The 27,935-nt window shown below is 30.1% G+C and overlaps 1 protein-coding gene across 1 annotated transcript in view; it reads right to left on the bottom strand.

Annotated features, from left to right (window-relative positions):
• SI (sucrase-isomaltase) overlaps positions 1–27,935 on the bottom strand; it is a 95,416-nt gene that overhangs the window by 53,482 nt on the left and 13,999 nt on the right. Inside the window, exons 9-22 of the mRNA XM_032361662.1 lie at positions 26,481–26,606; positions 25,235–25,366; positions 25,027–25,146; positions 23,214–23,327; positions 17,608–17,692; positions 16,541–16,658; positions 14,991–15,162; positions 11,076–11,192; positions 8,983–9,137; positions 8,078–8,162; positions 7,243–7,299; positions 5,403–5,527; positions 3,694–3,782; positions 303–352 (exon numbers count right to left, since the gene is read on the bottom strand). Coding sequence (XP_032217553.1) covers positions 303–352; positions 3,694–3,782; positions 5,403–5,527; positions 7,243–7,299; positions 8,078–8,162; positions 8,983–9,137; positions 11,076–11,192; positions 14,991–15,162; positions 16,541–16,658; positions 17,608–17,692; positions 23,214–23,327; positions 25,027–25,146; positions 25,235–25,366; positions 26,481–26,606 — 1,545 coding nt within the window. The remainder of the gene's footprint in view (positions 1–302; positions 353–3,693; positions 3,783–5,402; positions 5,528–7,242; positions 7,300–8,077; positions 8,163–8,982; positions 9,138–11,075; positions 11,193–14,990; positions 15,163–16,540; positions 16,659–17,607; positions 17,693–23,213; positions 23,328–25,026; positions 25,147–25,234; positions 25,367–26,480; positions 26,607–27,935) is intronic.

The following is a 27,935-nucleotide window of genomic DNA, read 5'->3' as shown; positions in this document are numbered from 1 at the left end:
GACATTATTTTCCTAGGTCCTGCTGCTTAAACCAGACATACCCACTTAAGATGTTTGAAGATTTCTGTACATCAATTTCATCATCATAAAATTATCCATTACATTTAAATACAAACATTTAAGATAACAATGTATTTATAATTTAACAACTTAAATTTTAAAATTTAACAATTTATTTAATTTCTTTCTGTTGAAATCTGAAGGTAAATGTAAGCATCCTTCCAAAATAAATCTATGATAAAGTCATAACACAGACATTAGCAAGATATATGTTCAGCCGTGTGTGCAAAGAGAATACTTACATTAGAAACTGAAAAAGTATATAAAATGTAGTTGCCATTTTGTATAGTATCTAAAATGGGAGAAAAAACAGAATTATCAGATCAAAATATAATTATTTATTGCTAATTTCTCTATTTTTATATTATACAACTCTTAAGAAATTTAAAATAAAAGGTACTGTTAATGGGCGCCTGAGTGCTCAGTTGGTTAAGCGTCCCGCTCTTGGCTTCAGCTCAGGTCATGATCTGAGGGTCCTGAGATTGAGCCCTAGGTCAGGCTCTGTGCTCAGTGGGGAGTCCACTTCTCTCCTCCCTCTTCTTCTGCCCTTCCCCCTGCTTGCACATACTCGCATGTAGTCTCTCTCTTTCAAATAAATAAATAAATATTTTTAAAAATTACTTTAAATTTTATTTATTTATTTATTTGATATAGATCACAGGTAGGCAGAGAGGCAAGCAGAGAGAGAAGGGGGAAGCAGACTCCATGCTGAGCAGATAGTGTGATGCGGAACTCGATTCCAGGACCCTGAGATCATGACCTGAACCGAAGGCAGAGACTTAACATACTGAACCACCCATTCACCCCTTAAAAATTATTTTTTAAAATATTGTTTATTAATGAAGCAAATTAAAATGTTTATCTTTTCAAATTAAAGTCTTTAACACTTATATGCAAAAGAATTTTAATAGTTTATTATCCCAGTAAGTAAAGGTAATGAATACATATGTGCCTCGTTTAATTTTTCAAAGATGGATTAAATATTCCTGGAAATTAAGAGAAAAAACCTTACAACAAAATGTACATAATTGTATATTTATTATTGAAAGATATTTTATCTCTTTCTAGTAAACCATGTAACATTACGTTTATCTTTGGAAGATATGGCACATCACAATTTTTATTTTGCACCTTTAATTTTTTTCATTGTTTGAGGAAATAAGGTGAACCTGGAGATATGTTAAAGACCGAAATAAACTTTAAGGAGGAAAGTGGAAGAAGACAACGATTTTCTACACTATCTATGTAAGAGAACTTTTTATTAACATGTTTCTTTAACAGAGAAACTGAAGATTATGGCTAAAATAATTTGAAAGACAGTGAAAAAAGTAAAAGGAATATGAGAATTTATATATATTTTCAACAATATTAATTTGCCTAAAATTTTAATCCTAATTAATGAAATAATAATCATACCATGAATTGACGGTCATTTTACTGTTCATTTGTTTACTTACAGATTGATTGTTTAGAAAATTTTGATTTTAACTTTTCAAAGCACGTAACTATGGAACTACCATATTTGATAACTGATTAATCATATCTCCATATTTTTAAACAATTTCCTAGATAAAAGTAAATTATCAATATGTATTTTTATATAGAAAGAAATATATTTGGTTATATTTATATAATTTGAAAAATAAGAATAACCTTAAAATCAAACCCCACATGCTATCAATGCAGGTATGATCTCAACAGCATTCTTTAATTGATGATCACAAATAATTTAACTCAGCAGGATCCAATCTTAAGGAACCTGTGTGGTAAATGTTTGGAACATATTCTCATGGAAAAGCTCCCCCCAGTATGCTCAGGTTCTAAGGTATTTGAAACAGAGCAAGAAGGTTTGTGTTAGAGTAAAATGAGAAAAGGAGAGCAGTAGTGGATAAGTGTGTGTGTGCACACATACATGCAAAAATAGATCATGGTCAGTGGTCTAGGTCCTGGTAAAGACTATGACTTCTAACTGAATAAAAAGGAAAAATAATTAGAAGGTTTCGAGCAGAAGTGTGGTGATTTGAATCATATTTTAAAAGGATTACTAAATGAAATAAGACAAAAGCAGAGAGGGAGACAAACAATAAGATAACTTAATGCCAGGAAACAAACTGAGGGTTGCTGAAGTGGATGGGTGGCTGTGTGATGGACATTGGGGACAGTATGTACTATGGTGAGTGCTGGGAACTGTGTAAGACTGATGAATCACAAACCAGTACCCCTGAAACAAATAATACATTATATATTAATAAAAATAAATAAATTTTACAATAAATAAATAATAAAAGGATTACTGCACCTACTGGATTGTAAATATAATGTAAAAGGGGTTCAACAAGAATGGCAGACGGACCAGTAAAAGGAGCTATTATAAGTATTAAAATGAAAGATAGTAATGACAGTGATGGAACTGACAAGAGAATCCAGGTGAAGGTGGAACTAAGAGAAATTCCTAGGCTGTGAGAACAAATGGCCAACTAAAATTTTTGGCATTTTGGAGAGATGAAATCAATTGACAAGGGAAGACTGACTGTAGGTGAAGCAGATATATCATGGTGATCTATATTTTCATAAATAAGTTTTAAAAAACATGAATTTTTTAATAGTTTCCATATTTTCAAATGATTTGAGGGCACACCAATGTATAGACTATTTCTTGAAGTGAGGTTAGAGATACTTAGATGTTCCATACACATACAAAGGCATATGGGATATTCTTTAGTACATCTGAGAAATATGAGCTAAAATATAAACTAACCTATAATTTTTTGTACATACAAATACAAAACAAATACCTAAGAATCTTCCTTTTTTATTTTTTAAAGGTTTTATTTATTTATTTGACAGACAGAGATCACAAGTAGGCAGAGAAGAAGGCAGAGAGAGAGGGGGAAACAGGCTTCCGCCGAGCAGAGAGCTGGATGCGGGTCTCGATCCCAGGACCCTGGGATCATGACCTGAGCCCAAGGCAGAGGCTTTAACCCACTGAGCCACCCAGGCGCTCCACCTAAAAATCTTCTATTAAAATAAAAACAGGATTTAAAAAAACCTAACAAATTTATGAGGGTAATTATAATTAACTAAATCTAAACGGATAAATTTAGTATGGCATAATTACATATTAGAAAAAATGGCTCATTTTTTATTCTCCTGGGTACTGAATCCTCAAATTTGGGGCTTATGAAATAAAATTAAGTACACTATTAATTAAAGTAAATAATAATTTAATTATTTTAACATTAATTAAACAAAATTTTAAATGCTAGGGGTTTTTAACAGTAATAAAATTTTAGTTTTTAACTACTACAATCACTTAAGAGAGTTGAAAATATGATAAAATTTGCATATTTGTGAATTTATTAAATACTCTAATTAAAAATATCTAATAAAGATATCTATACATGTCAAAAACTTTTACAATGAACCAACAAAAATACTGTCTTTCAATATTTATAATTTAAATAATGATTTTAATTTCACAAAGTAACCTAATACCTTAAGGTAGATAAAAACAGTAATTAAAAAATAAAACTTGTGACCTTTTTTTAAATAGATGCAATCTTATATCAATAAAAAGGCAAATTGTCCCAACATCAGAATGAACCTCTTTAAGTCTATCACATTGAAACTTACTTTTCGTTTCTCCATCATCCCAGAAAAAGTCTCCTTTTGCTGTATTATCTTCATCTAATGCAACTATAAGTCCTAGAGGGTTCTTTCGGCTGTTAAATAAGTTTGGGTATATATGTAATTCAAAATAAATTTATAATAATAAAATATCTTACAAATAAGTCAATTTCAACCCAGCAGATCTGTAGATGTTCTGCATTCATGTGAAAATATTGATATACATTAAAATCATGTCTGTATTTATTATTTTTCCATGAGAGAAATAATTTATATACTTATAAAATAAATGAAAGAAAGAAATTTAATAAATATAATGTGGAACTTCTTGGAGGCAAGATACCAACAAAATTTAAACGGTATAATGATACTTCAAGCAAGAAAAATTAAATATACTTTATGAATGCAGAATACATTTAACATATATTTGCACATTTCAATTAACTTTACCTTGCAATTTATCAAGGCTACATCTTATATACATAATAAAGAAATGTACAATATAAACACATTTTACTGCTTAGTAGAATATTTATTAACCTTACAGATGAGGCTAATTCTATTATGAGAAATGAGACATGATGAATACAATTTTATTTCTCTGTCCCTGTAGGTTTTAGAAAGAGCCTGAGGCAGATATATAGAATATATTCTCTCTATATAAAATATATTCTATATAGAGCAGTTGAGTCCAGGCAACTTCTCTATATAGAATATATTCCATTTTGCCTGCTCACCAAAGTATATGATTCTCTGGTTCAATACAGCTCTAGAATATAACTAATTTTTTGGAGAACGCAGTCACGGAACAGTTACAGTCTGAAAATAAGCAAAGAAAATAATGAAGATACTAGCACACATTCATTCACTCATGTATTTGTTCCTTCAATAAATATTTAGTGAAAATAGAGAGCATATCATGAGCCGGACATTTACTATTGGTCTGGGGAGTACAGCAGGGAAAAGCCAAGTCTCTCCTTTAATGGAGTTTATCAAGGGAGAGGACACATTACATACACAATAAAGTACACAATATAATTCCAGATATTCTTAATGTTACAAAGAAAACACAGCAGGATAAGAAATAGAATGCAACTATCCCTTGGGGTGTTAACAGAATATGGGGGAATTTGTGCATTCAGTATAACCCCTTCTGTGCTCTTGTACCCAGAATGAATGCTGCATTCTTGGAGCACAAGAATTTTCAAGTTTCTTCTTTTCTCCTAAATATTTCTGCAAGTTATTCCTACTGAACAATTTAGTTTCTGTCTCATTCTTTCCCTAAACAGAATTATCCACTTCATTTATCATTTAAAGTAAAACATTTTAGCAGAAAGAAAAACATTGTGACATTTATGTATTGATAATCCAAGTATATAACTGACACTATCAACAATTATGTAGCTTACTTTACTTTTTCATATTTTTATTAAGAATGAGCAACTAACTTTAATTATACATATCCTATAGAGAATATCAGCACTTCTTTGGCATACAAAAAATTATGATCTAATTACTTTCATTTTTTAAATAAAAGAATTTGTAGTAATGCTATATAATTTGAATCTTTTTATACATGATTATATTTAAGAATCCCCTTCATACATCAAATATCTTCTGGTGAAAAAACTAAACAGTAATATTTGATTCTCAATAAAATATTAATTAAAGCTTGAATTATATTTCAGATTTCAGTTAATGATTTTTCATTTTACCTTGCAGTTGTAGTTACAGCAGGTTGTTGAATGGGGATAATATAACCTCCTCTAAGATGTAATCCTATTTTGTCTCCTGGAAGGTACATATTAACTTGTTGTTTTCTCCACGGCCTCTTTGCACCCTAATATTTGGAAGTTAAAAAGATTTTTTAATATTAGTGAAGACATTAATCCCATTTCACAAGAATTCAATTTTACATATAGAAATAATTTTTACTGTGAGAAATTCATGTCATCTAAATGAATATTTATATACTCATTTCTAACTTTGAAAAAATCCTTATTTTTCAGTTTACTGAACAAAGCAGGAGAAAAATAGATTCACTTTTTCAAAAAAAAAATCAATTTAGACAAATCAATTTCCCCTTTACAATAATTAACATTCTTAATTAGTACTGTTTTTATTCTTTGTTTTGGATTAAAATTAAGTGTATCTTTAAAAAGCTTTTAAAGATTTTATTTATTTATTTAACAGATCACAATTAGTCAAAGAGGCAGGTGGAGAGAGAGAGAGGAGGAAGCAGGCTCCCTGCTGAGCAGAGAGCCCGATCTGGAGCTCAATGTGGAGCTGGATCCCAGGACCCTGGAATCATGACCCGGGCTGAAGGCAGAGGCTTTAACCCACTGAGCCACCCAGGCACCCCTTTAAAAAGCTTTTAAAAATCATTCAGGGCATTTGGGTGGCTCAGAGGGTTAAGCATCTGCCTCTGGTTCAGGTCATGATCTCAGGGTCCCAGAATCAAGCCCCGAGTTGGCATCCCTGCTCAGCTGGGAGTCTACTTCTCCCTCTTCCTCTGCCTCTCTCCCTATTCCTGCTCTCTCTCTCTCCCTCATTTTCTCTCTCAAATAAATAAATAAAATATTTTTAAAAATATTTTTATATTTTAATTTAGTTTTATTCAAATTTAATTTGAATTAAATTAAATTTAAAATTTAAATTAAATTTAATTAAATTTAATTTAAATTTAAAATTTAAATTAAATTTAATTAAATTTAATTTAATTTTAAATTTAAAAATGTTTTTTAAAATATTTTATTTATTTGTTTGACAAAGAGAAACACAGCAAGAGAGGGAATACAAACAGGGGGAGTGGGATAAGGAGAAGCAGACTTTCCATGGAGCTAGGAGCTGGATGTGGGCTTGATCCCAAGATTCTGGGATCATGACCTGTACTGAAGGCAGATGCTTAATGACTGATCCAGGTGCCAAAATAAAATATTTTTTAAAAAGTAAAATTAAAAAAAAAAAGTAAAATAAAATAAAATAAAAATCATTGTTTCTATAAAAATATAAGTGATATGCAAAATAATGCCTTTCAAAATAAATACTTTTCAAAGGTCTTAATCAATTAAAAAATATGTTGCATATGAATATTAAAATGTTGCCTCTTCAAGGTTGAAATGAAAATCTTTCCCAAACATTTGAATGTGCCATATTAAAAAAAAAAAATTGGTTACCACGAGCTCAATACTCAATTCTTCTGCCAATAAGATAAATATATAAAGTAGAAAAAAAATCAAAATAAGTCACCACTCCTTCCTAAAATCACTCCTGAGTCTAATTTCCACAATTTAAAAATGAATAATATAACTCTTTATACTAAAGAATGTAATTTTATATTAATCACAGGCAAGAAACATATACTTGCTAATATGCAACAAAACATGTATACCTGCACAAATTTTGCAGATTATTCAAATTGGAATTATTCTTTTTTTCACAATGATAACAAAAATGCTAAAAACAGATATGCTATTTGTTAGGAATTAAGTTTCCATGTAGAGATGTGTGACAGTATAATACTTGTCAGTCTATTACTATATTAAGGTTACTTACAATTTCATAATCATACCAAGTAGCATTAGGGATGTATGCACTCACTGTATCTGCTCCCTAAAATAAAGCAAGATAATTTATACACTTTTTATTTCTTTAATACTTATCAGAAAAGTCTCATATCAAATAGTAAGTTGGGTTTTAATAGTTAAGAAAAAAGCTTCCTTTGTACTCTTCCACTACAGTATTTCCTACAAATAATAATCAGGCTATTTTACTAGTTTTATATAATAATATAAATCACATCAAAAGTGAAGTTGAAATTAATTTAAGTAGTAAATAAAAAAAACATTTATATTGTTATAATCTACATGGTAATTGCAAATGTGTACACATTCATTTCTGTATATTTCCATGGGCTTTACAGACTTCTAAATAATAGGTAAAACCCCAAAGTCTCACTCTACTATATTTTTAGTACTTAATATTTAATATTTTCATATGATCATCTGGCTTTCCAGTTCCTCTTTATTTACAATTTAACAAAACTTCAATGTCTCTTGACATATGTCTATGTCTAATAAAATGAGAATTCATTGTTATTACTACAAGATTGATTTTGGCTCCACAAATAAAGCTTTCTTTTTTAGAAGAATATTAATTTTACATACTTTTCTTCTCTGCAGTTACATATTATATATTTGAAAAACAAATATCTACTTAACATTTTTATAATTTTTCAGAATTTCTTCTTCATTTTAGAATTCAACATTTATCAGTTTGAAACAGTCAGGTAGAGTAACATTTATTACTAAGTCTTTTTTATAATTTTGTGTGAATTTGTTTACAAGGTATCCTTTAAAAGCAATAAATTAATTAAAATTGTAAAACCTACCTCTTTCAAGACGGGAGTAATAAGTAATGCAGGACCCCATAAGAACTGAGTGTCCTCACTCCAGGTATTCATATCCTCATAAAACCTAAAATGACAATTTGCTTTGTAATGACAATTTGCAATATAAAGATAAAAATAAGTTTACCCAAATTCTCTGTTTGGTTTATCATTTCAGTTTTTTCATGGGAATGATTATTATTTTTAATTTTACTTGTTTCACATCTCATTTTGAATCTATGGTTCTTATATCCTTATAGTTCATCTGACACTCAAGAAAGAAGAAAGGAAGGAAGGAAGGGAGAGAGAGGAAAAAGGAGGGAAAGGGGGAGGAAATTAGTTAAACTGGGCTCAAAAAAATTTATCAGAGATGACAAGGTTACTTATTATTCATAATAAATAAGTATTCTGTTTAATACAATTTCTCTAAGATAAATTTGTAAAGTACCAGAAATCTTTCATATTCTACTTTCTTCCCTTTAAATTTTTCATTATAAATTCCTGTTTTAACCTGATTTGAAAGAGTCTTCAGTCATTTCTTGGGGAAAGGTCCTGCTTTGCTCAAGATATACAAAGATAGACATAATTAATTGCTCTGTTACAATACCATACTCTTGATCTACAGCTAGATGATTTTGACAATACATACGTAACATGTCTTCAAAAACTGTGTGTTTAATCTTACTAATATAATTTCCCTAATACAGCCCATGTTCTATTCAATTCCCACATTTCTAGTTTAATCTTGTCCAATCATTAAATTAATTAGATTTATTTACTGCTATCATTCCATAGTTCACCAAATGCTTTATATAAATCGTTTGACATCATAATTACTCTCCATTAATTTTCAATATATATATCTGAAAATAGTTTGAAAAATTAAAATTCTTCAGCATGGTACTCACTCATGAAGAACTGGCCTTGCTACAGTTTCTCCAAACATATGGGCTTTGTAAAACAGAGTATAGAGGAAAGGTAATAATGTATAGCGAATATTCAAATAATGCCTTGATGAATTAACCAAAAGAGAATTCTGCCCAAAAAATGCTGGATCCTGATGCTATGGAATAAAAAAAGACATTGAAATAAAAAAGCTAAAATAATGAATGAAAATTGAAGGAGATGCATTTAATCTATTTGAAAAGCAAATCACATATTTTAGCTTGTTTATAAAAATTTGAAATTGTTACACTTTCTTCACCAAAGTATATAAGTATTTTTATTTTTTATGTTTTCATTTAGATGTATGTTTTAATTAAACTATTTTATACTAGACATTTTTCATTTACATTTTACATTTTTCATTTACATATAGTTACATATAGTTAGAGATGAAAATATATTTTAACAAAGAATTTTTTAACTATATTACTTGTGGTAGATTGAATTATTGCCTCCAATATTCATGTTCCCTTGTACACACAACCTTCACTGTGTAATTCTGCAGTTGCTACCACTAAAGGTGGAGTGTCCCCACCTCTTAACTTTGTGCTCAAGTGAGTGATAGACTCTGTGCAGGGAAATCTTAGTACATGTGACACATTCATGTAAAGGCTTAAAATGTGATTGCCTGAGGACTTGCTGCCTTGTGCCCTGTTGTTGCCGTTAGAAGTAAAAGCCCAGATACGTAGTCTACTGGCCCAGAGATACAGGGAACATGCTGCCTGGCCAGCACGGAGGCTTGTAACTTGAGGGACAGCCTTCCTGCTGAGCCCAGGCTGGATCAGTGGATCTCCCGTAATGGGTAGCAAAATTAACTGAAGGTACCATCTACTGCCTCCCTGGATTCATCATCATTTTATCCTGAAGATATTTCCCTTTGGTTGCCCGTAGCTAATCAATGAGCATGGTGGGGGTACTATTCAGGCCCATTCCTGAAATATACAGGACATTTCCAATGCTCAACTTTGCCTTGAGGACTCACCACCGCTGAGTGAAAACCCTTAGAATTGGGGCTGCAGTATGTTACTCTCCCTAAAAACCCCTCTTCCTTGCCTTCATCTTCACCAGACTCAGATTATGATATGAAGGCTTGCTTCATTTTTTCCTGCTCCCTCCCCTTTATCCTTTCACAAGTATTTCACCAATAAATCTCTAACATATTTGTCTTGACATCTGCTTTTGGGAGACAGAAATGAACACACAGTGTAATGTAATTCATATCAGCATCTTCCATGAGCACAAATTTCTTGACAGCATCATTCAGGTGGATTAGGAAATGACTAATCCCCAATTTATACCTTTTACTACTGTTCTGTTATGCTTCCTTCCAGGCAGAGCTCTGCCCATTGTTTCATCAAAACTCTTCTCAAACAGAATTAATGGCTTTATATGTAACCAGTGTGTGAACAGTGAATAATTTCTCAACCAATATGCACTTAATTGATTTAATGGTTTCACCTAATTTTCTCATTTCCTCTGAGAAATATGTCTCTGAGAGCCCAGAACATGCCGAACTCATAGGGGTATTAGAACAGCTCAGAATGTCCTTATACGTCTGCTCCCACTAGTTCAGATACATGTTAGTGTAATTTTTCCCAACCTATCTGTTCAGTTTTACTTATTAGACAAAGATTCTGGACTCAAACTACTTTCTAAATCTCTTGAATTTCTTGTGTCTCTTTAACAGAACAAAAGCTGGAAATCCTTAATATTACGTTATATTTTTTATGAAAGTTACTTGGAACTTACATTGTTAGAATCCGGACTCAAAAAGTTTTGGCTTAATTTTAATATTAAATTATTTTAAAGTGATGTAACACACTTGTATATGCTTTAGGCTTAAATAAAATATTTATGGTGCGACCTCATTACCTTTCATGATTTCCTTATTTCACCATTTTTTAATACATAAAATATATGCCTTGAGAAGAGGACTTCTAACTCTTCTTTATGCTGCAAACTTTCAGACTATATCTTCTATGGATATAAATTTAAGTACATTGTTAAAACTAGAATTAGGTCTTATTTAAAAACATGGAGAACAAGAAACATTTACCTCATATATATCACCATTATGGTTCCTGGAAAATGGATAAAATGCCCCCAGTTGCATCCACCTTCTGCAAAGCTCTTCTGTGGTATTAGCCACAAACCCACAGATGTCCGCTCCAACCTAAGTAACAAATATATCTATTATTCATAGTGTAAAGAGACTCAAATTTGCCCAGAGCATCACATTTTATGCCTCAACAGATTAATTTATATTATTTAGCAAACTTTTTGTTTGACTATCTTCATGTATTTTTCCTTAACATAGTTTTATATTTTCCATTTTTGCTATGGAATTATTTTACACTTTTTTTATATTATTTTACACTTTTTTTCATTGCCTCTTTATACATTGTTAGTCTTATGTATTTACTTTCTTCATTTGATCTAATCATTGTTAACTCAATATACAATGTGAAATTATATTATTAAAATGTGTTATTTCTTAATCGAAAACCCACCTCCATGATTTTATTTTTTCTTTTATAATATATTACTATAATAGTAAAAGAGTAAAAAATGTTGCCTAACATGTAGTCATATAAAATTTCATTCCTCTTCCTTCAGGAACCCTCCAAAAAAAAAAACTACTATTCTTAATTTGGTATGTTTATATTCATTTAAATTTTTACAAACATTTCTTTTTTTTTCTAAATAATATATAAGTACCCATAAACAATATATAGTATCATACTATATATTTATTAACTTTATGTAAATGGCCTATTTGAATGACACAGCATTTCATTTTTTTCTCAAAGCATTATTTTTGTGAGATTCACTTGTGTTAAATGTAAACATTTAGTTCTAGTTCTCTATAATATAGGATCTCAAAACTATGAAAAATGCTCTTGTTAAGTTTTATATATAGGTTTCTTGGGCGCCTGGGTGGCTCAGTGGGTTAAGCCGCTGCCTTCGGCTCAGGTCATGATCTCAGGGTCCTGGGATCGAGTTCCGCATCGGGTTCTCTGCTCTGCGGGGAGCCTGCTTCCTCCTCTCTCTCTCTCTGCCTGCCTCTCTGCCTACTTGTGATCTCTCTGTGTCAAATGAATAAATAAAATCCTTAAAAAAAAAAAGTTTTATATATAGTTTCTTTATGAATATTAAAAAAAACTTAACTATTCTTCTATGGTATTATATATATATAAATATTTTCAAGATTATTTTATTGGCTTATTGGAAATACACATTGTTTAATCAAAACTGGTTGTAACCATTTGTAAACACAACGAAAAATTCCATTATTCCGTTTCTTCCCAATTACTGTTATTTTCAGACTTTTTTTTTTTTTGATCCAAAGGGGCACATGCACCCGAATGTTTATAGCAGCAATGTTATTTTCAGACTTTAAAAAATATTTTTTTCCCAATTTTTACTTGCATTTCTCTGATTACTATGGAAGTTGAGAACTTTTTCATATTTTTACTGAGTCCATATCGGTTTCTCTTCCTACAGAATTACCTATTTATATCCTTTCCTAATTTTCTATTGTTTTTACCTTCTACAGATTTCTAGTAAGTATTTTAAATTGAGTATTATTTATTTACTGTCTATTTAAAATAACTTTATAAAAGATTTTATTTATTTATTTGACAGACAGAGATCACAAGTAGGCAGAGAGCCGGGCTGGAGGGAGACAGGCTTCCTGCTGAGCAAAGAGCCTGATGCCTGATGCGTGGCTCTATCCCAGGACCCTGGGATCATGACCTGAGCTGAAGGCAGAAGCTCTAAACCACTCAGCCACCCAGGTACCCCAAAAATAGTCTTTTAATGAACAATTTTTTTTTTACTTTGTTGTAGTCAAATTTATGTTTCTTTATTATTTGTGTCTTCTGTGATCTGTTTAAGAAATCAAATAGCATGGAGGACATGGGGACTTAGAGTGGAGAAGGGAGTTGGGGGGAAATTGGAAGGGGAGGTGAACCATGAGAGACTATGGACTCTGAAAAACAATCTGAGGGTTTTGAAGGGATGGGGGGTGGGAGGTTGGGGTACCAGGTGGTGGGTATTATAGAGGGCACGGATTGCATGGAGCACGGGGTGTGGTGCAAAAATAATGAATACTGTTATGCTGGAAATAAAAAAAAAAAAAAAAGAAATTATTCCCCTAACCTAACATCACAGAATTATTCATATTTTCTTCTAATATATCTAAGGTTTACTTTCCACACATAAGTCTTTAATCCATCTGAGACTGATTTTTGTGTAAGGCATGAGGCATGGACTCATTTCTTTTTAAATGGATAATCAATTTTTCATATGAATATTTAATACATCCTCAATAATCTATAGTGATAGTGTTATCAGTAATTGTATTTCATTAATGCATGGGCCTGTATCTTATTTTGCCATATTATTCTACTTGAATATACAGAGACAAATATCATCGTGTTTATTACTACTTTATCGGACAGGGTAAATCCTTATGCTCTTTTCTACTTGCATTGTCTTCCAAATGAAGTTTAAGTAATCTTTGATGTTCCCCAAATTCACTTTATAGTTTAAACTGGAATATCACTGAACCTGGATATATAGTTTGGGGAGAATGTGTATTTATAATATGCTAAGTCTTATTATCTATGAACATGACATATATTTATTTAGTTATTTAAAATTTTCTTTAAAAAATCTTACATTTAGTTTTAATATTTACTCCTGGATATTTTATATTAATTACTTGCTATAATAAATAACACCTTATCTTAAAATACATTATAAGATTGCTTATTTTTTTCTTCTTTTTCAGACAAAACTACTGAAAATGCTCTATTTTATTCAAATTTTCAAAATCGCCTTTGTAATTTCATTTTGTTAATTTTTCTCTAGAAACTTTGTTTTCATTGCCTTAATCTCTTGTCTTATTTTAATTGCCTATTTCTTTCTTTAGGTTTATTCTGTTTTTCTTTTTTCCATTTTCTTAATTAATTCACTTTACTCATTAATATTCAGCATATCTTTGTTTTTAATCTAAGCAGATATCCCACATTTTTTATATGAAGCGTAATTGTGAGCATTCAATTCCAAGGATTTTCCCCCCCTCCATTTTCATTCAGTTTATTTTTTGACTCACAAATCATTTGATAATGTGTTTTTTAATTTCCAAAGTCAAGAGTCTGTGTGTGTGTGTGTGGGTGTGGGTGTGTGAAGTTTTTGTTGTGGTTTTTATTTGGTTGGTTTTTGGTTTTCCTTTTGTTTTGTGTATACAAAAGAAAGAATAAGTGATCACTGTAATTTCCTGACACATTTTACATTATTTCTTTTTATGTAGTGGCCTTCTTTGGTGTTGAATATCAACACGGCATACTTTTTTTGCTTGATTTAGAAATATCAGATTTTTTATATTTAGAGTTGCCTAGCATACATTTTTTCTGTTCTTAAAATCTTGAGACTTCCTGTTTATTTTTTATCTTTTATTTTATTTTACTGTCTTTTAAATAGAGGAAATAGCTTTATTGTTTTTTAACGTAAACTGACAATCTAGTATTTTAAATAAATTTAGACATTTGACATTTACTTTTTTTACTAATGTATTTGGATTTTTCGCTACCATCTTATCTGGTACATTATATATTTGGAAGCTTTTTCTATGCTCTGTTTATATTGATATTTCTTATATGTATTTTTTTGATTTACTTGAAGTTTATTTATTCTGTTTTCTCATTTTAATGGCTTGAATATTATAGACATTTTCTTATAATTCTAATTTTTTTCTTATAAATTCTAATTTTTTCTTATTTTTCTTATAAATTCTAATTTTTTCTACTTTCTAATTCTAATTTTTCTTATAAATTCCCTAAGAATAAGGATTGAACTTTCCTGCAATATACCTTAGTCATTATATTGAAAATCATTAAGACAATAATATTACAAAAGTAAGAGTAATTCATATATTTTATAAATAACACTGTATGAAATTCCTTACCAATGGTATTCCAAACAGGTTGAACTCCAGCATTCCTGCAATAGACCATTTCATTTGTTCCCATGAAGCAGTATTATCTCCTAACCAATGTGCAGCATAACGTCCAGATCCAGCAAAAGTTGACCGGGTGAGAATAAAGCTTCTCTTATTGGGAAAAACTTTCTCTATGGCTCTAAAAATAAAAGTAAATTAATAAGATTTATTTTTATATAAATATAAATATTTTATCAATCTTTCGTACCAATTTTTATTTATCTGTCAATATTTATTTATGTAAATATTGCAATCAAACAGAGAAAGGAAATCTATTAGAAGTGGTTCAGACTTTGGTTTTCTTTATCAAATTAAGTGATCATGTTTTTTGTATCAATTCAACCTTTGTTTTTTAACATATATGGTCTATACTCATTGAAATCCCTCTATAACATCAGATTCCATAAACTGAATTTGAACTCTGTATGACTTTTTGTGGCACAGTAATGTTGATGCTTTATTAATATCTGTATTTTCAAATAATAGCATGTGATGTTGGGATAACAGTTACATATTTGAGAGGCATTTTAGTTTGTTTCCTGAAGCTTACCATCCACAACCACTAGTATTATTCATCTCACCTCTACTGGTATTGGAGTATAAATGATAATTTTTCCATTAATGGGAAATATTCAAGAAAAGTACAAGTGTTTGATTTAGTAGATAAGATTATCCAGACTACCTTAGTAAAAATATAATATTATCTTAAAGTGGCTATTCTATATTATTATCTTTACAATATTGAACTATAGTATTGCTTTTTGTTTCTAGAATTTATATATTTATACATTTCAAGATGTAATGATCTACTGAGTTTAAAAGTAAAGTAAACACTATGTAGACAGTGTATAAAAGTGTATAATAACATGGCATGTTTTGGATTAGACAAATGTAGGTTTGAATTAAACTTGATCATGTTTACTTAATTATGAGAAAATTTAAAATGTATTGAGACCAGGATCTGGGTTTTATTGGAAATTGCATTACAGGTCTTTATATAATGCTTGGAAAATCATAGGCAATCAAGTTATGATTTTCCCCTTTCTTTTTTTTTAAACTTGTTTCTTTTTTACATATAAGTGACACACTGCCTTAGAAAAATTACTTTGGTAGATACTACATAGAAAACTACATTTTAACTGAAACCTTTGATTTTGAAAAATAAAGACTTATTTAGAAACACCTCTCTCCTATGCCAATTGTGAAGTTCATGCTTAGAACACCATTATATTCAGAGATAATGAACTGAGTCAAAACTTGAAGCATAATTTAAATCTATGAATTAAAAAAGAATCACAGTTAAACACATACATCACGTAGTTCTTGATTAACTAAGATCCACATTCATGAAGATTAGTAAGAGTACTGGTGTTTTTAATGCCCTATTTTTTTTACCATGAAAATACTATCCTTCTTTGTTTTCTTATTCTCATTATTTTCCAACTATATTAGGAAATTATAACATATATTTCTACACATTAAATATGAAAGAGGTTTCTGAATGAAATTGCACCTACTTCTCTGTGGCGATAGCCATGCTGTACCCATAGAGGCTGTGAACATCATAATGCTTCCCCCAGTATTGCACAGTGTCCATGCAAATTGTTTTGGAATACAGGAGTTTGTCAAGAATATCTTAGAAAAAATATATAAGAAATTATTTTAAGACACATTTTGCCATTGTGAATTTCATAATCCTTAAATTATGTGCTATGTAAGATGAAATTTAGTTTGAAAAAAAAGTGAAAGACAATTGAAGATAAGTTCTAATTAGGTCTCCACCCTCTATTCCTGTTGATTAACTGCAAGGTTTGCACTTACACTAACAAATATTCAGCTGCCAAATTATAGTACTAAATAAACCCATAGAAAAAATACATTTTAATATATAGATATATGCAAACCCATTTGTATTATACATTATATAAATATACACACACTTTAAAGCTTTATAGCTTAGTTCATTTAAATAAAATTTAACTTATACACAAATATCTTTCACAATTACAAACCATGTAAATCTCTGCTTTTCAGAAAAGTTTTTATTGTGCTTTCATTTGCAAGCATATGTGATATTTCCATAATTATTGTCATCTTTCTTCCAATGTACTTACTGCTATTGCCCTAAGAGCAAATCCCTTCCTTTGGTTAAATTTTTTTAACTTATTTTTAATGGTGAAAAACCCATTTTTTAGAATATGTGAGATGTAACTATTCACACTAGGTTCTTTCTAAAAACTGCATAGACTTACAGCATAGTGCCCACAGAAAGAATCTGATCACTTATATTGTAATTTCAAACAAATTTCATTTCCTTTCATTAATTATTTAATCATGGGCAGTTTATCAGTGATAAACGAAGTCAATATGTTATACCAAAATGTAAAATCATACTCCTTTTCTTAAGTATAAAAATTCAGGTCCAAAAGTAAAACAAAAATAAACAAACCAAGAAAAAGACATTGATTTCAGGGTCTCAAGATTGTATCAAAATTTGTGATTTAGAAATATATGCTAAGATTTACCAGTCAACAAGGAAAATTATTCTCAGCTAATGGTAAATAAATAACTAAATAAAATTTACCAGGAGTAAAAGGTGGATAATTTAGTTTGTTGCTTTCACATCCATTCTTTGAACCTTGAATAAAGCTGGAAACTTCATTCATGTCCTGAATGGATATAATATGAACAACAGACTTTAAGTAATAACAGAAGTATCTTAGATGGGATTCAGGGGTTGTATACAACGAAAATGTTTTTCATTTACCTAGTTTTAATTTTACATATAAAACAATAATTGTAAGTATTAAGCAACTGTCTTCTCTAAATAGTTATATCAGTCTTCTCACTGAGTCCACCATTGTCCATATTTCTAGTACATTCATTTATTCAACATGGTTTGCTCACCTCAGTGGATATTTATCTAATTTCTATGATGTGCTTTGCTGACTACTACGCACAGCACATTTTGCATACTCCTCAATTCCTACACTCTCAGAAGAGAATGAAAGTAAAACAAGGTAATAGCATTTTAGTATTCTAATGAAAATAGTTACAACCTTAATGAATCTCAATGAACCCTAAGGCAGCTGGTCTACATTATAAGAACCAGTAACCTAAACATCTCCTGGAGGCCAAGTGTGTTCACAGATTTTTTTTTTTTTTTTTGCTATGCAAACTGAGGCTCCAATATTGTCCTGTCACATACTAGTTCTCTGTTTATAGCTTTAAATAAAGCTATAAAATAAAGCTATTTAAAATAACTTTAGGGGCGCCTGGGTGGCTCAGTGGGTTAAGCCACTGCCTTCGGCTCAGGTCATGATCTCAGGGTCCTGGGTCGAGTCCCACATCAGGCTCTCTGCTCGGCAGGGAGCCTGCTTCCTCCTCTCTCTCTGCCTGCCTCTCTGCCTACTTGTGATCTCTCTCTGTCAAATAAATAAATAAAATCTTTAAAAAATTAATTAATTAATTAATTAAAAAGATAACTTTAAATAAAGCATTTGAATAAAACAGATAATGTATATAAAATCATATATCACACTACACAGTCTCAAGAAATTATGAATTTCTTCTCCTCTGTTAATTGCATTGAAGGACTTCTACATATTTTTTTTTAAGATTTTACTTATTTACTTGACAGAGATCACAAGTAGGCAGAGAGGCAGGCAGAGAAGGGGGGGTGGAACAGACTCCCCACTGAGCAGAAAGCCAGATGCCAGGCTCAGTCCCAGGTCCCTGAAATCTTGACCTGAGCTGAAGGCAGAGGCTTAACCCACTGAGTCACCCAGATGCCCCTACACATCTTTGAAGTGTATTTTCCACATCTGTGTGATATGCAGTCTGCTCTCACACAGATTCACACTCAGTCAAGTCCCTTGTTAATTTTATTTTCCTCAGAAGAAATATATTTTCTTTATTACTCTTCCCTTCTGCCATTCACATCATGCTCATATGGAATTAATATGAAAAATTAAGGTTGTTCAAAGGAGGAACAAAATAAATTTCTCATTGTGGTAACAGATATTAAAAGGTAAATGTTTCCATTCCCCAAATATTTTCCTAATAATAATAAAGAAGAAAAATTATGTAGTTATTCTAAAGTATTGGGTTATTTTATTGAAACTACCGAGGATATAATGTTCAATTTTGTTTTCCTATGTCCAGTAAAACTAATACAAAGAGAAATTATGCTCACACGGCCAATAATTTTAGATGAACGTAAGTGTATTTTCTTCACAAACCCATGAATTACATTAAATTTAAAAATAACTTCAACTGCTGAAATTCATAATTGGGAATTGAGTTGCATTATTTTAAACTTTAAGACTCTTTCTAAACTGTTTAACTTCTTTTGTATATAATTATTCTTGATAAAATAAGAGGAAAATGTTTACTATGAAATTTATGTTACTCTATTTGAATAATGTATTTTCAAATTTGTAATAAAATTCACAAGATCTTCCAACATTCACTCTAAATAGACAATATTTACAAAATTTAGTAAATAATTTTTAAAGAAAAATTAATTTATTTCAAATGAAAATTGATCAAAACTTTTTGTTTAATCATCAATATTACACTGTATGTTCACTAAGTAGAATTTAAATAAAAACTTTAAAAATAAAAATATATAAAATATTTGTTTTAACATACAACCATGTAAACAAGATTAAATAAAATATATTATTTCACCAGTTCACAATATAAAGGGAAAGAGTCTTGTCCAAAAATCAAATATATTAAACTACTAAAGACAAAACATAAAAACTTTTATGATTTTAACAACAAATACAATATTTGCCATTTGATTATTTATTTTTAAATTATCCTGTCAACTTGGCAAGATTGTATTATGAATATATTAAACATACTACACATAATGTAATAGAATTTATTTGTATCTCTTTAATGTATTTTGTATATATATATACTTTTGAAAATTCTGGAAACATTTTTCTCTAATTTACGCACATTATTTGAGTGATGCTACATGTATTCAATATCATGTAAAAATAAACTCAATTAGTATTTTTAACATTACAACCTGCACATTCAAAGCAGTGGAAGGTATGAAGAAAAGACCTCAATGAATTGGCAGTAAAAAGTACACCTACAGATATTCAAGTGTCATTCAAATTATCCCAAATCAAGTAATGACCATTCCTAGGAATTGTCAACAGCATTTTTAGGGATATTTATGAAGGTTTTCTTTAAAGTCAATTGAAAATTGCATATAAATGTTTGGTGGCTAATAAAAACTTTTAAAAAATCTTGGGGCGCCTGGATGGCTCAGTGGATTAAAGCCTCTGCCTTTGGCTCAGGTCATGATCCCAGCATCCTGGGATTGAGCCCCGCATTGGACTCTCTGCTTAGCAGGAGCCTGCTTCCCCATCTCTCTCTACCTGCCTCTCTGCTTACTTGTGATCTCTCTCAAATAAATAAATGAAATATTTTTTAAAAATCTGTTGGCATTTTGTAGCTCCACATGTGAACTCAATCTAAATAAAAATAGCCAAAATTTTCAAATAAGTTTTAAAATACTCAATTATTATAATATTCCTATAAAATGTAGAGAAAATATAATCAAATAAGCCCCAGTTATTTGGATATATGAATTTTTGGAATACATCTTCTTATCGAATTTCAAGTTTCCTAGTACTATATATAAAATTACTGAGTTTATTTATGGAAGAATTCCATTTATTAGATTTTTAAGAATGAAATCATAACATGACCACTACAATGTGTATATTTATTCAGAAAAAGAAATCTTTGAATTTTAAAAATATTGATTAATGCTTTTATTTTGAAATCACAACTTCCGTCTTAATTATAACAAATGCATTAGGCTCTTCTTTCTCAAGTATTAGAAGATTTTCTCAAGAATGATGCAAAAAAAGATAATTCAAGTATATGTTTGTATGCAAAAAGATAATTCAAGTATACGCTTATATGCAAAAAGCTGTTTTTCAATGATTGTTGAGCTGATACCATTTTCTGAAGTGATTTTAATATTTAAACTTTAAATTCAAAACTTTAGCTTGGAGTTTAAATGAGAAATCAAGAAAACTTTAACACTATTTTAAAATTTGACCTAAAAATAAAATTTCAGCAGTTAAATAATAATTCTTTTTTACTGTATGTTCATTCTATCAGAACAAATAATCTGAAGAAAGTGAAAGAATTAAGGACACAATTTAGCAGTAGAATTTGTCAGTTATTCAAGTAAGAGCTGGAAGTGGTATAACCACTGCTTATACATCATATAAATTAATTCAGTGATTAGTGAGCTTTGAAATCATACTGGTTACCATGTGTTTTGTTTTTTAAGCTTAGTCAAATGTTTATGTATTAGTATGAGAACAATTCTGCCATTCTCAGATGCTCTTCCTCGTCCCATCCCCGCCCTCTCTTTGATGATGAATCGAGTGTGTGTCTTCAGTGGATATAGGAAATGAAGTATTCTCTATGTACAGCACAGTCAGATTCTCTTTTACTATTCCTAAAGTGTCATTTATGCTGTAGCTCTTCTCTAATGGACTCAAACTGTTTCCTAAGCAAAAACAAAAACAATAACAAAATAAAACAAACAAACAAACAAAAAAAAACAAACAGAAACTTAATTTATATAATACGTTGAAATTAGGACTGGAATTAAAAATAAAACTAAAAAAAGAAAAAAAAAAACCTCAGGAATGGAATTCACAGTTTTGTTATTTCTATCAGCAGCTAGGTATTATTGTGATCTCACTAATTTTGTGTCAAATAGCTAAAGCCTCTCCATCTTCATTCTATTCATCATAAATAATTCTGAGGATTATGCTAACCTCTAACTCAGTTCCCTGTTGTTAGCTGAAAACATCATTTTCCTCTTTGTATTCTCCACAATATACCTGATGTATTGATGGTGCAAAGTAACCACTTGTAAACTGAGTAACTGATTTAAAAAATAATCATTGAATAAAAATGAGCTATTCATGAAAGTAGAGATATTTTATAACCAAATAACCAAAGAAAAGTATAGCTATCCCTAGGACATCCATTACCTCCTTCCAAAATTCTGTGCAGTTATAATACCTTTGAACAAAAACCCTGATGATATCTGTGTTTAGGTTTATTAGACTTCTTTTTTTTTTTTTTTCTGAAACACAGAATCCTGGGATCACGGCACTAAATCATTGACTATCATTCAGTATAATTATATAAAATAAACCCAGAAGCAAACAATCAATAGTTATAGAGAAAAAACTTCATTCAAAGAAACTTTTAAACATTAGCATTTTCCTTTAATAAGTTTACCAGAAACCTAGGATTTTGGTTGTTGCTGTTGTTGTTTATCTTGTGATAATACACTTATCCTATTACAATTTTGCTTCATTCTATCCCATGAATTCCAAAAAAAAAAAAAAAAAGGTGTCTAAAGTCTGAGTGCTTACTTATTATTATAGTCCATATTGCTGTAATCGCTTGAATACTGTAGACCAAAATAAATATATTTTTTTCAGTATCTTTTTTTTTTAATTTTTTATTTTTTATAAACATATGTTTTTATCCCCAGGGGTACAGGTCTGTGAATCACCAGGTTTACACACTTCACAGCACTCACCAAAGCACATACCCTCCCCAATGTCCATAATCCCACCCCCTTCTCCCAAACCCCCTCCCCCCAGCAACCCTCAGTTTGTTTTGTGAGATTAAGAGTCACTTATGGTTTGTCTCCCTCCCAATCCCATCTTGTTTCATTTATTCTTCTCCTACCCACTTAAGCCCCCATGTTGCATCACCACTTCCTCATATCAGGGAGATCATATGATAGAGCGTATCATGCTTAGTGAAATAAGTCAAGCAGAGAAAGACAAAATAAATATTTTTAGAATTACACTACTTATCTCCAAACCTTAATTGTTTCAAACATAAATTATGAGTCATAAAAATATAGCACCTTAGTGACAAAAATGAAATTGATTCTTCAGTGTGTTACTGAAGAAGAAAACTCTCAATTTACAGTTTTTAGTTTTAATTCTTTTCTAACTCAGAAACATAACAGATATGAATTTATACATTCTAGAAAAATATTTTGTTTTTATTTCACGTTCAATACATAACAAACTATACCCTGTCAAATTAACAATTATTTTATAGAAAAATATTTCTGTTAACTTTCCAAAATTTCTTAAAATAGCTACTTACAATCCAAAGTCCATCATATTTCACTTCTTGATAGAAAATGTTGCACTCATCTGCCCACCAATCAATGCAGTTCGGATTAGTAAAATCAGGGAATACTGTTAATCCTGGCCATACCTAAAAGAATAGATCATTCACATATACACATATAAAAAAGGAAAAATAAGTAAGTAATAATACAAAGTTAATGAGTGCAAAATAGTAAAAAATATTAAAGTTACAATACTGAATTTCTTTAGGTACCTGTGATCCATGTACCATTTATATTTATGATAATCTTAGGCCTACTTTAAAATGCATTTAAGTGACAATAAAGTAGAGAGAGAGATCATAAAGCATTCAAAAAGCCAAAAATACAACAGCATGGAAAGAGGCTGCTCTTTTGACTGCAACTAAGTTTTTTTCGCAGCATCCTAATAGTTTAGGTTAAAAACAAATAAAAATTATGTAATATATTCATTGTTTGATAAAAAAAAGCATACTACTTAATTTCCAAAGACATTTGCTTCCAAGAAATTCAAGTAAAAAAGTCTTTGTATATTTATTTTTTTAATAAATGAGAATATGGAATTTGTTCCAAGCATTTTTATGATTATTAGCTCATTTAATCTTTACTAAAACTGTAGGAGAGAGGCATTATGTTTTAATCACCACTTTACAGATGAGTTATTTACTATAATTAAACCCACCTTACAGATGAAAGGAGTGATAAACAGAAAAATTAAATACATTTAGGATCACACCACTAATATATGACACAGAAGGAATTCAAACATAGCAATAACATATCTGAGTCCATGCTATTAAACACTATACATACTATGTTGTCTCTTTATGATTTGTGCTTCTTCAAATTATCTACTTATTACTTAAAATAATGATAGGCAAGAGAAATTCAATTTCAGATGAACTGAAATAAATCATACTGTTTTATACACAAATTATGCATATTGACTAACTGATAACCCATATCAAATGGAGCAGGTCTTAATAAAGTATATTCTGTGAGATATTAGTAGGCATTATGAGGAAGAAATTCAGCTTTTATCTCCTGATGGAGCTCATAATTATTTGAATAAGACTTTCATCAGAAATTTTTACTTTAATGAATGTAATAGAATGTGATTAGGATATTCTTCATTATTGTAAATAATGCTATAATAAACATTTTTTTAATAAATTGACATTATCTCTTATTTTATTTCCTTTGATTAAATTACAGAAGTGGAATTACTGAGTCAATATATCTAGACCTTACAGTTTTTGATATATTTTATAAAACAAACAAAAGAATATATATATATAGATAAAAGAATGTTTATTCTGGTTAAAATTATGGATTTGAGATATAATCTGTTTCCTAACTGTTTTTATTAGCTTCATGACATCAGGAAAGTTACTAGGCCTTTTTCAAATTCACTTTTTTCACCTATAAAGTAATAATTCTAATCATAGCTACCTAATTATTTTATTGTGAGGATTAAATATAAATCATAAACTTTAATACCCAACATAAAAGTACTCAATTTATATAAGCAACTAATTTACCTCAAAATATTAGAATTTTTGTAATCTAAATTATATTTTGTTAGTTTTGTTTTAATTATATATAGCACAGAAAATTACCTGCCTTCTTACAAGAACTGTTTTAGAGATCATTGAAATATTTCCTCTGTCTAAAATTTCGTTACACAATTAAAATACCAAGTCCAGATTTGAAACCAACTACGCACGCGTGCACACACACACTCTCTTATAAAAACTTTGCACAACAGAAAATCTTAACAATACAACTTTAATGAATATCATAATTTACCTCTCCAATAACTGCTGTAGTCCCATCTGATTCATTTACCCACACATTTTTTGCATTTCCCCTATCATAGGTCTCATATGCTGCTCCATTGGTAAGCTTATCTATTGAAATTGCAGGGTCCTAATAATAGAAAGAAGAAGCTATAGAAAATCTATGAAGTTACAGAAGTGTGAATACTAAAAACATATTAAATATATAATGTTATTACCAAGATGATGACATATTTCTGTCCATTGTTATGTAAATCTTGAACAAATTCAGGGAGCCCCTGAAATGCAACTTTATCGTAAGTAAAGTCTTTCTTGGCTTCCATATAGTCAATATCAGTGACCTGTGTATCCTGAAATTAAGTAGAGTATATTTTAATAAGTAATATTGAAAGAACTCTAATAACTTCAATCTTTAAGTCCAATGAATTTGTTTTATAAATTTATTGATTAAAAAGTAAATTTACTTAGATCTCCTCTATTTCATAAAAAATGCTGTTGTAATTATTTATAAAAGTAATTTTTCTTAGGGGTGCCTGGGTGGCTCAGCGGGTTAAAGCCTCTGCCTTCCTCACAGGTCATGATCTCAGGGTCCTGGGATCAAGCCCCACATTGGGATCTCTGCTCAGCAGGGAGCCTGCTTCCTCCTCTCTCTCTGCCTGCCTCTCTGACTACTTGTAATCTCTATTAAATAAAATATTTTTTTAAAGTAATTTTTCTAGTTCTAAAGAACAAAAGCATTAAATAATTATTCACACTTGTTTCATATGTTTTACATATGGGAATCATTGTATAGAAAACAAAACAAAGGGACACCTAGGTGGCTCACTCAATTAAGCATTCTGCCTTCTACTCAGGTCATGGTCCTGGAGTCTCAGGATGGAACCCCAAGTTGTCAGACTCCCTCCCTACTAAGCAGAGAGTCTGCCTCTCCCTCTGACCCTCCTCCCTCTCATTCTCTCTCTCTCTCACTCTCTCTCAAATAAATAAAATCTTTAAAAAAAGAAAGAAAATATACATATTACGGAAAATACTTTAAATTTTTTAAAAAGATTTTTGTTTATTTGAGGAAGAGAGAGACTCTGAAGCCGACCCTGTACTGAGCACAGAGGCTGACATGGGGCTCAATCCCACAGCTGTGAGATCAGGACTTGATCTAAAAACAAGAGTCTGACACTTAACCAACTGAGCCACTAAGATGCCCCTAAATATTTTTTTTACCTTTAAAAGTATATCGTCTGTAAAAAACAGTCTATATTAAAAAACTGAATGTGATGTTCACTTAACTATGTATTCTGTTCTAGTATAACTCATAATCAGTTCTTAGAATTTCAGTAAGACCTGGTCTTAGGTATGGATTTGAAAAATGCTTTATCATTAAAATGCAGTTTAATAATCCATACATTTATTGTTGTGTGATAATATTTAACTTGGTGTATATTCCCACAAACCCTTCATCCCACTTACAAATGGTATACCAGCATCCCGGTTTCTTTTTACTACTTCTTTCAGTACATCAAGTGACTTATAATTCCAGCGACTCAGTTGGAATCCAAGACTCCAATATGCTGGCATTGCTGGTCGTCCAATGAGCTTGAAGTAAATGGATATTTGATTAATTTTAATAAAGAACATTAAAATTATTATTAATATGCTTTGTTTCTTACTCTGTTATCGCTAGTATTTACTTAAGTTAAATTACATATTTTGAACAAAGATTTAGTGTTACCTGAATTCTGTGTCCTGCATATTCTGTTAGAACTTTATGTTTTGTCACTCACCTTTGTTTATTTTGTTTTAGAAAGTTAGCTCTTAAGAAAGCAGCATTTGCAAAGGTATATTTTTCCCAGCATGGACAGTTAAAAAAGAGAATATAAAAATAGCATCAAAGAGAAAAAAACTATTGTCCCAGCACACTCTCACTTCCTGTAGCAACAGAATGAATGAATGAGTGAATGAACGGTCCTCATTTAAGAAAAAATGTTTAAAACTAGACAATTTCTGTACCCTTATATTTTCGTGCTTATTTTTCTCCTTTTCAAAATATTAATATTTTTAAATATTAATAAAATATGTTCCATAAGTCTCCAAGCCACTTATTTTATCAAGTATACTTATGTCATTCACATGCAGGGCTTTTCCCACATGGGCCAAATAGAGTCTCTTCTCTCACTTTCTGTGACCCAAAGAATCTGGTGCTCAGTGCACACCAGCAACAGCATACCAGTGTATCATACTAAAAAGGATACTATTTTGCATATGGAAATATGGGTGTAACTAATAGTAATTATTTTCACTGAGTATTAGGTTATATAAAGCTTGTAATATAAGCTTTATTGGCATGATTTTTTAATTAGGTGCATATATGCATATTTCATGATTTCTTTATCACATATGTTTAAAAAACCACAATGTAACATTTTTTTAAAAATTACTTATATTGGGTTATAATTGACTCATTAAACATTAAATTTATTTTAAAAATAAATTAGTATCAAAACTAAAAAAATTAGCATTTTTAAACTCATTTCATAAACACTTCATGTTTCACGGAATTTCACTAAAGATTTGGACTTGTAATTAAAATGTCTTTGTGTATTATACATGTATATGACATAATTTGTTTTTAATAAAAGTATACAAAATATTATTACATATATTAATTCATATATTATTTATCTTACACTTTATATATAAGCATTGTTTTCAAAACTATTTGGTCAGTCAAATGAAGTAAATTTTAAATTTTAAAATATTAAGACAGCTTGTGGGTTAGCTTATACAGAAAAAAATTTGTTTTTCTTCAAACAAGAATTACAGCTTCTTACTCTCTACATAACTTAAACCTCACTTAAATGCCACAGTAATTAATAGCGCTGTATTCTACACCATGATTGTGGGTTATTGCTCAAATTCAAGCCT

This window comes from Mustela erminea, chromosome 1, assembly GCF_009829155.1.
Source record: "Mustela erminea isolate mMusErm1 chromosome 1, mMusErm1.Pri, whole genome shotgun sequence".
Lineage (NCBI taxonomy): Eukaryota > Metazoa > Chordata > Mammalia > Carnivora > Mustelidae > Mustela > Mustela erminea.
Note: the sequence above shows the minus strand (reverse complement) of the source record. Positions and strands in the feature narration are given on the sequence as shown.